The sequence below is a fragment of the Vipera berus genome (assembly GCF_964194415.1).
Source record: "Vipera berus genome assembly, chromosome: 10".
NCBI classification, from domain to species: domain Eukaryota; kingdom Metazoa; phylum Chordata; class Lepidosauria; order Squamata; family Viperidae; genus Vipera; species Vipera berus.
Window position 1 is genome coordinate 16,823,860 of NC_138213.1, and position 9,788 is coordinate 16,833,647.

General features: G+C 46.6%; 1 protein-coding gene across 1 annotated transcript; it reads right to left on the minus strand.

Moving 5' to 3' along the window:
- Positions 1-241: 241 nt before the first annotated feature.
- Positions 242-4,429, minus strand: LOC308672674 (metallothionein A-like). Its single transcript, XM_081335733.1, has 3 exons — positions 4,211-4,429; positions 1,801-1,866; positions 242-474 (listed from the first exon to the last, which is right to left on the minus strand). Exons 1-3 carry the CDS (start codon positions 4,239-4,241, stop codon positions 380-382), a joined length of 192 nt encoding a protein of 63 aa, XP_081191859.1. The 5' UTR covers positions 4,242-4,429; the 3' UTR covers positions 242-379.
- Between the last annotated feature and the right edge of the window lie 5,359 nt (positions 4,430-9,788).

Consider the following 9,788-nt stretch of genomic DNA (forward strand, 5'->3'; position numbering starts at 1 on the left):
TGGAACTAAGGAGAAATTTTATATATACCGTATACACAAAATCTAGGTCCATTTGCAATGTGGTTTGCTTGCTTTTGGATATACAGAATGTGTGGATTATATGTAGATCACAATGTTTAACGAGCCCCCAAGATATATTCAGAAGGACTCTCCCAGACTTCTATGTAAGTGATGACCATTAAAAACCAGGTTTGTAACTTGAAGAAACCCACTCCCACAATCAAAACCCAAACAGACTCCGTTTGTCTGAAGTCAGCTTTATTTTCATGCTCTCCAGCTAGAAGCAATGACAACACGCATTGCTGTAGCCTGAAAAATCATATTTACTGTACAACAGATTTAACCTAGTTACAGGGGGGAAGAAAAGTTGGCCAAGGGTTCAGGGGCAGCAGCTGCATTTGTTCACAGAAGGGTCTTTGCAGACGCAACCTTTTGCACAGTTGTCACAGCTGGCTGGGCAGCAGGAACAGCAGCCTGGAAGGAGTCAGGAAAAACAGGAGGCAAAATAATGTGAGAAAAGGGGTACAAGCAATCGATTAAATCAGCTTGGATGCTTGTTTGAAGGCACAGAATTGGTTTTCTAGGTCAGACTGAAAGTCTACACTGGAACAGGTTCAATTTCCACATTCAATCTCAATTTGACTCAGTTTCCAAATGGACAAGCCATATTTTGCCCAATTTACACAGCCCAATAAAATGTTCAACCAAGAAATTTACTTGTAGCTTCAAACATCTATAAAATCTTCTTAGGGAAAAGACAAGAATATCCTCCTGGCTCAGAATAAAATTCTCTAGAATGCACAGGATTAAACCTCAACTACATGGTAATTGCGTACTACTGAGAATACAGCCGGAAGGGACCTTGGAGGTCATCTAGTCCACCCCTTGCTCAAGGAGGAGACCCCCTATACCATTTCAGACAAGTGGCTGTCCAGTTCTCTTCCTAAAAGCCTCCAGTGATGGGAGTACCCACAACTTCTGAAGGCAAGCTGCTCTAGTAGTTGATTGTTCTGTTAGGAACTTTCTCCTTAGTTGCAGGTCGCTTCTCGCCCTGCCCTCTGGTGCTTTGGAAAATAGGTTGACACCCCCCCCCCTTCTTTGTGGCAGCCCCTCAAATATGGGAACACTAATCCTTTTCTCTAGACTAGACATACCCAATTCCTGCAACCGTTCTTCCCATGTTTTAGTCTCCATTCTAATGGGTACTTCATAGCACAATTACCTGAACTGGAACTTTTAATATCTTTCAAGAGCGTTCAGTCTGTCCAAACTTATGGACCCATATTCAAGAGCGTTCCAATGACACCCTGGAACTAGGTAAAGGTTCCCCCGCACATGCGTGCTAGTCGCTTCCGACTCTAGGGGCCGGTGCTCATCTCCGTTTCAAAGCCGAAGAGCCAGCGCTTGTCCGAGGACGTCTCCGTGGTCATGTGGCCGGCATGACTAGACGCCAAAGGCACACGGAACGCTGTTACCTTCCCACCGTAGCGGTCCCTATTTTTCTACTTGCATTTTTACGTGCTTTCGAACTGCTAGGTTGGCAGAAGCTGGGACGAGTAACAGGTGCTCACTCTGCTACGCGGCACTCGGGATTCGACCCGCCAAACTGCCGACCTTCTGATCGACAAGCTCAGCATCTTAACCCACTGAGCCACCGCGTCCCTCTACCATGGAACTAGTTAGGCTTATATTGCAAGTCTTACGTCAAATCAAATGACTTGCAACGTCCCCTCTTCTTCTTTTTTAAAAAAAACCAGGTTCTTTTAACCCCCAATTGGATTTCTAGAAAACAAGGCTTACTTTTTTTACACGAAGTACACTTGCAGTTTTTGCATTTGCAGGATCCATCACATGAGCAAGAATTGCCTGAAAACAGGAAAGGAAAAGAATAAATGTCACTGGCTGAAAGGGAGCATCACAAACCACACCTGTGAGTCAACACCTTTCACGAAGAACCGGGTTATCCCGATACAGCAGGGGTCTTCAAACTTCAAATGCTGGGAGTTGAAGTCCACAAGTCATAAAAGGGCCAAGTTTGAAGACCCCCGCGACACAGAAACGGTTCACAACTCTCTTCCCAGTTGAGTTTTGCCCGCTTTCCAGGACAATTAAAATTTGTGAAGGGCCTTAAGGCTTAAGCAATTGAAACCTGTAATAGTTCAGGTTTGCCATTAAGCTGTAGCATCGGACAATTTGAACTGCTCTAGGCTTACTGGGGTTGCTAGCCTCATACCAAGGATCCCCGGGGCCAAGTTTCTACGGAAACCCCATTTCTCCCAGCCTTCAGGAGAAGTAGAGAAATGGATAGATTTGTAGAAAATCAAGTTATTCCTTCAAAGGAACTAGAGGGAAACAGAACAGGCAGTTTCGTGGCAATTCTCATTTCTCAGCCAGTTTTACTCCCACATTTGCGGAAGACAGGAATAAATTAACAGGAAAATCAATTCCCCTTTGAGAACAGAGGCAAAGAGTGGGGGGGACTGCCTTGTTTTACCCTGCATGAACTTTTTAAAAAAAAACGGAAATTTGAGCCCAGTACCCCTACCAAATTGCAAAAAGCATTTTTAAAAAAAGATTTTGGGCCTTAAAGGTAAAGGTAAAGGTTCCCCCACACATGCGTGCTAGTCGTTTCCAACTCTAGGGGCCGGTGCTCATCTCCGTTTCAAAGCCGAAGAGCCAGCGCTTGTCCGAGGACGTCTCCGTGGTCACGTGGCCGGCATGACTAGACGCCAAAGGTGCACGGAACGCTGTTACCTTCCCACCGTAGTGGTCCCTATTTTTCTACTTGCATTTTTACGTGCTTTCGAACTGCTAGGTTGGCAGAAGCTGGGACGAGTAACAGGCGCTCACTGTTACGCGGCACTCGGGATTCAACCCGCCAAACTGCCAACCATTTGATCGACAAGCTCAGCGTCCTAACACACAGCCACCGCGTCCCTTTTTTTGAGCCTTAGATTATGATAAAAGGCCGTAAACGGTTCAGAAGCAAATCTTTCTGCAAAAAACTATGTTAACGTTTCAGCCTTAAAAAACCTAATTCGTCACCTGGTGCTGAGAAAGGAACTTTGTGGGCACGGTAGGATTTGGGAGATTTTTTATTTTTTCCTATCTGGAGTTTCCTCTAAGACACCCAAAGTGCTTTTCAAAGTTAAATTTGGGTGGCTACCCTACCCCAAAGACGAGAGAAAATTCTTCAGGTTACGCTACGCCTTAACCATGGTTTAACAAACCTAGTTTAATTCACATTAAACTATTGAGTTAACCGTGGTTTTAAAAGCTACCAAAGGCTGGAGTCGCATATGCTAAACCAGAACTAAAACTGTAGTTTACAGCACGCATTGCCTGCTTAAGCGTCAAGCAGCTGCCCGGAACAGTGTATAGCAGCTTCTGCCTGTGTGTGTGTGTGTGTGTGTGTGTGTCTGTCTGTCTGTCTGTCTGTCTCTCTCTCTCTCTGTGTGTGTGTGTGTCTGTGTGTAAAAGATGGGGGTAAACCCCAATTAGAGACCTGGCAGAAACACCCAGAAAGAGTTCGCGGGACCCGGCAGAAGAAACGGGTCTCTTGGAGCACGTAGGAGGCGGACAAACCTCACTCGCTTCCCGACACCTGGAGGGCTGGCAAGGCTCAAAGCCACGAAAAGCCTCCTTAAGTAACACCAGCTGCCTGCAATTAGTGCAGGTTCGAGTCCCACCAGGCTCAAGGTTGACTCAGCCTTCCATCCTTCCGAGGTAGGTAAAATGAGGACCCAGATTGTTGGGGGCAATTAAGCTGACTTTGTAATAATGCCGCTGGGGTGTGGGTGTGTGAAAGCCCTAATAAGCAGGCATATACATAGAATGAAGGCTACTGCTAAGCTTGTAAGCCGCCCTGAGTCTTCGGAGAAGGGCGGGATATAAATGGAATTAAAATAAATAAAATAAAATATACATAGAATGAAGGCTACTGCTAAGCTTGTAAGCCGCCCTGAGTCTTCGGAGAAGGGTGGGATATAAATGGAATTAAAATAAAATAAAAATAAATAAATCTCCTGCGCTGAATCCTGGCTTACTGCTTTCGTACAGCAGCCGGCTGGCTGGCTGGCTGGCTGGCTGGCTAAAGCCAGCCGGTTCGGCAGCAAAGAACGTGTTTCTCAAGGGAGGGGAGTCGCTTTAGGCAATGCAACCCCCGCAGGCAACGCGCAGAGCTCGTGGGAAAGCAAGAAGCCAGGCTTACCGGTGGCGCAGCCGCAGTTCTGGGGATCCATCGCAACGAGAGAGGAGAGACGCGCAAACAGATCAAGGCGAACGAAGGAGGAACGGGATGGTGCGGGGCTGCCCACCGGCGGCCTTTTATAGCGGCCGCGAGGTCAGCGAGGCGTGTGCAAAGCGCCCATCCCTCCCTGCCTGCCCTGCGCACGGGCCGCAGCGGGCGAGGGGGCGGCGGCGAGGATGGGCGCAAAGGAGCCGGTTCAGCGCCGCGCGCAAAGCCCCGAGCTCGCCTCCGTTTTGCAAGCGGGCGCCCGCGGGCACCGGCTTTCCCCCCCCCCCCCCACTGCCCCCGGAAAGCGGCGGGGGCGGCGATCAGGAGGCTCCGTAGGCGAAGCAGCAACCTTCGCTCCCCCGCGCGAAGCCACCCCGCCACTAACACCACTTTGCTCAGCATTCACACCAGTGGAGGCGCCGCGGGAGGGGGTGAGCAATCATTGCTTCCAAGCGGGGTCTGGGGACCCCGGCCTGATTGATCTCCCGGCAGCTGTTGAGGGATCGCCGCCGCCGCCCCCCTTTCCTGGGTCCTCCCTCTGCCGTGGAAGCAACAGGTGGGGGGATCCAGGTTTATTTATTTACTTGTTTATTTAATTTAATTTGTATACCGCCCTTCTCCCGAAGAACGCAGGGCGGTGAACAGGGCCATAAATACCAAAATAACCAAAATACAAAATTAAAAACAAATTAAACCTTAGTGCCCAAATGTAAAAATAAATTATATTAAAACAATTAAAACCCAAACCCATCAAACCAGGCCGGCTTGTTCAAACAAATAGGTTTTTAGATCACGTCGGAAGGAGCGAAGGTTGGATCTCTGTGACCTTGATTGGGGAGGGGGCGATCTCTCGGATTTTGAACTTTGGAAAAAAAAGTGCAGAGAAGAGCAACTAAGATGGTTACCTAGTGAGGCCACACCTGGAATACTGCAGCCAGTTTTGGTCACCATACTACAAACAAAAGATGTTGAGACCTTGGGGGAAAAAATGTTCGGAGAAGGGCGACTAAGATGATCCAAGCCCCGGAGACTAAAACATGAAGAACAGTTGCAGGAATTGAGTATGGCTAGTTTAGAGAGAGGAAGGACTAGGAGTGACATCATAGCGGTCTTCCAGTATTTGAGGGGCTGCCCCAGAGAAGAGGGGGTCAATCTATTCTCCAAAGCACCTGAAGGCTGGACAAGAAGCAACAGATGGAAACTCATCAAGGAGAGAAGCAACCTAGAACTAAGGAGACACATTAATAATAATAATAATAATAATAATAATAATAATAATAATAATAATAATAATAATAATAATAATAATAAAGTTGGAAGGGACCTTGGAGGTCATCTAGTCCAACCCCCTGCTCAGGCAGGAAACCTTATACCATTTCAGGCACTTCCTGACAGTGAGAACAATTAACCAGTGGAACAGCTTGCCACCGGAAATCGTGGGCGCTCCATCGCTGGAGGTTTTTAAGAAGAGACTACACAGCCATTTGTCTGAGATGGTATAGGTTCTCCTGCTTGAGCCTCACACATGCTGAACCTCACTCGTGCGGAACTCATCACCCTATTGGTTCCCCATTAAAATTAAATCAAACCAGGTTTCTCCTAGAAGATTTAATCATTTTCCCCCCAGTGCTTCATCTTAGCTAATCAGCCTTTCAGCTCAGCACATTTGGACTTAATGAGGACTTAAATGTGAAAGCATCAGGTTTTTTTTTGAAAAAAATAATTTTAAATAATTTTTAAAATCCCAGAAGAAAACAGGGCCAAAACATTGCCTGTATGGTTTCCGTGTAGTTATTTACAATGCTTTTTAAAAAGATATACACAAAATAGAAAAGAAACAAACAAAACGCCTAAAAATGCCAAAATGTAGCAATCATCAAAGTAAACGAAAAGAAAGGGGAAAACAGGACAAAACTATCCGTACCTTTCATATCTCTCCAACATTAATCATTAAGCTTTCTAAATCAAAGAGCATAAATAAGACTCTTGTTGTAAAATGCCGTGGAGCCGGTGCCAGTTTTTGATGATTAGGTAAAGTTGCCTTTTCAAAAAAAAAACACAAATCGCAGATATTCACCACTATTGCATAAATTACATGTCTTTCAAATCCAACCGCTAATATCGGGTGAACTACTACTTTGGTAGTTTGAGACCTTAAACTACCGTAATTCTCTTAGCCCGTATCCCAAGGTATTTCATATCCCCCAAAGTTGGAATCTGATTACGGTAAGTTTGAGGAACTGGCCCTGGAGAAAAAGAGAGAGAATAACAGAATTGGAAAGGACGATTTACATTAGTGTCTTGTGATGAATTAGTCTTGTGATGGCTAAATGGATGGAAGATTTAGATGGATGATAGGTGGTAAGACAGACAGATAGATATGGTGGCAGACATCACACACACACCGACAGACAGAGTCTTGATGGCCCAAAACACTGAAGCCATTTCCATTTTTCCTGGTCAAACTATGGCTTTACAACAGTGTGCAAACTTCCCTCTCCTCATTCAGACGGGTTGCTGCAACCACTAGAGCAGTGTGCAGCTGTTAAGCCCACCTCCTTTTGCACATGACAATACAAACAAATGTCTCCCTCCCGAAAATGGAGTGCAGTGCGCAAAAGGGACACAGTTGATGCTGAGTCAAGCGTGAGTCAGCAGATAAAGCTTTAGTTAGTTAGCAAACAATGACAGCACTCAGAGCATGTTTTAATATGGGCTTCCTTGAACTTCAGGAGGAACATTGCTTTAATTTTCAGGTTGGATCCTCTTGGTATTTAATTGATTTATTTAAGTATCCCTCTTCCCTGCGCTGTTTGTGTAGAAAAAAACCATCACAGTTTCATAGGGCATTCAAACAACACCCAACAGTTAAAAATACTATTCAGACCGTGCAGTTGGGGCTGTGTTTGCACAGCTCAATTGGTTACTGAGTTATCCCCTTTGTGGGTTTGGGAAATAATTAGTGAAAGCAGGCTGGATTCTCCCAATCTGCTAACCAGTAAAATATTCACCAATGTTACAACTAATCAATCATGACTATAGGTAGCCCTCGACTTAGTGACCGTTCAAAGTTACAACGGCACGGAAAAAAGCGACGTGACCATTTTTCACAGTTAACAGCCTTTGTAGCATCCCCATGATCATGTGAACAAAATTCAGATCAATCCATCAGGAGTCCCTATATACCATTTCAGACAAATGGCTGTCCAATCTCTTCTTAACAACCTCCAGTGATGGAGCACCCACAACTTCTGGAGGCAAGCTGTTCCACTGGTTAATTGTCCTCCCTGTTAGGGTGGTTCATACTGATGACCATTGCTGTGTCCCAGGGTTATGTGATCCACTTTTGTGACCTTTTGACAAGGAAGGTCAGTGGGGACGTAAAATGAGAGCAATGACCAGTACAGCTGCTGGTCATTAATCTGTTTAAGTATCCTGACTTACAACCTTTTGTTTAGAACAGGGGTCTTCAAACTTGGCCCTTTTATGACTTGTGGACTTCAACTACCAGAATTCCTTAGCCAACGTGCCTGGCTGAGGAATTCTGGGACTTGAAGTCCACAAGTCATAAAAGGGCCAAGTTTGAAGACCCCTGGTTTAGAGTGTTTAAAGTTATAATAGCACTGAAAAAAGTGACTTAATGACTGGTCCTTGCACTTACAACCCTTGAGGCGCCTCCAGAGTCACGTGATCAAAATCTGGGTGCTTGACAACTGGCGTGTATTTACAACGGTTGCAATGTCCTGGGTTACCGGTGTACCATTTATGATTATCCCAACTGGCTTCCAACAAGCAAAGTCAATGGAGGAAGTTGGATTTGCTTAATGACTCTGTGATTCACTTAATAACCATGGCAAAGCAAGTCATAAATTTGGGCACAATTTCACTTAACAACTGCCTTGCTTAGCAACAGAGATTCTGGAGCCAATCGTGGTCTTATGTCAAGGACTTCCTATAGACCAGGGGGGGGTCAAACTGCCGGCCTGCTGGCCGGATGCGTCATCCAGAAGCCATGCCCACCCCATTGCCAGCAATGGCAAAATAGTCCCGATACGTCTCACAATGTCACGTGACGTCGCAAGTTTGACATGTCTGCTATAGACGTTTTTAAGTGAGGAAAAGAAGGAAAGTAAGGTCAGAGCAGGCACCCAGAATGTCTTCCGATTTCCCCCCCCCCTCAGACCTCCTGGAGCTGATGGGGATTGTAGTCCAGTATGTGCATGGAAGGCAACAGTTTGAGGAAAGTGGACTTCACACCACACAATAAAACCTACAACCAACCAGCCAGACTGTGGTTTAATCCAGGGCCGTCCAACCTTGGAAACCTTTAGCCTTGCGGACTTCAACCTGCAGAATTCACCAGCCAGCATGAAGTCGAGAGACGTGGATGGCTGGTGAATGCTGGGATTTGAAGTCCCAAAGTTGGAGAGCCTTCATTTACTCTAGTGACTGTAGAAAGCTCTGTGAATATGAAGCTCCAAATTTAGAAATTAGGGTAAAAAGAGAAAGCTAGCCCTGAAATTAGGGTACACCCCAGGAAAGAGTAAAAAAAAAATTAAGATGGCGTTCACAGTCATGTGACGAAAGCCCCACTCCTTTTTGTGCACATAAAATGGGGTGGGGCTCCAGTCACACTGTTTTTGGCCACCATCCTGACTCCCACGCCCACTTTGTGTGTCCTGAATACTTTCCATGTTATGACAAGGGTGATAAATCACGTTTTAGGAAGAGTTTGGGGTTAGGGTTTTGGTACAGTTGTATCGGGACGCGGTGGCTCAGTGGGTTAAGATGCTGAGCTTGTCGATCAGAAGGTTGACAGTTTGGCGGGTCGAATCCCGAGTGCCGCGTAACAGAGTGAGTGCCTGTTACTCGTCCCAGCTTCTGCCAACCTAGCAATTCGAAAGCACGTAAAAATGCAAGTAGAAAAATAGGGACCACTACGGTGGGAAGGTAACAGCGTTCCGTGCACCTTTGGTGTCTAGTCATGCCGGCCACATGACCACGGAGACGTCCTCGGACAAGCGCTGGCTCTTCGGCTTTGAAACGGAGATGAGCACCGGCCCCTAGAGTCGGAAACGACTAGCACGCATGTGCGGGGGAACCTTTACCTTTACCTTACAGTTGTACCGCAGCTTGCAGAGGAAAGAGGGTGGCTGTTAAATGTGGACAACTTGTCCTGAAATCAAGACTGACCCTGTTTGGCAAAGCTTTTGCTGCGTTGCTCTGGGAATAAGCATGAAGATCCTTGGCAGCATCAACCAACACGCAAGGTAAACCTGTGGCTTGAGGGGAGGAGTAGTTGGGGATTAACTACTAGGAATTGGATTGGATAATAGCTAGCTAGCATTTTTGGCATGCACTTCTCCAGAAGGTACAGAAAGTTCTTGCCAGTGGCGTAGCGTGGGGGGTGCAGGGTGGGCCGGCCGCACCAGGCGCAACATCTGGGGGGGCGTGCTCGCACTCGCAGCTCTCTGCCCCTGCCTGGCTCACTCTCTCTCACTGCAGTGCTGGCTGTGCGAATCCGATCCGAGCCGCCGGGTCGCCGCCCACT

Excerpts from the sequence above, each read along its gene's own strand:
- LOC308672674 (XM_081335733.1), bottom strand. The coding sequence starts at position 4,241 with ATGGATCCCCAGAACTGCGGCTGCGCCACCG. Across the intron at positions 1,867-4,210 it reads GAACTGCGGCTGCGCCACCG|GCAATTCTTGCTCATGTGAT; the intron begins GTAAGCCTGGCT and ends TCCTGTTTTCAG. Across the intron at positions 475-1,800 it reads GTGTACTTCGTGTAAAAAAA|GCTGCTGTTCCTGCTGCCCA; the intron begins GTAAGCCTTGTT and ends GACTCCTTCCAG.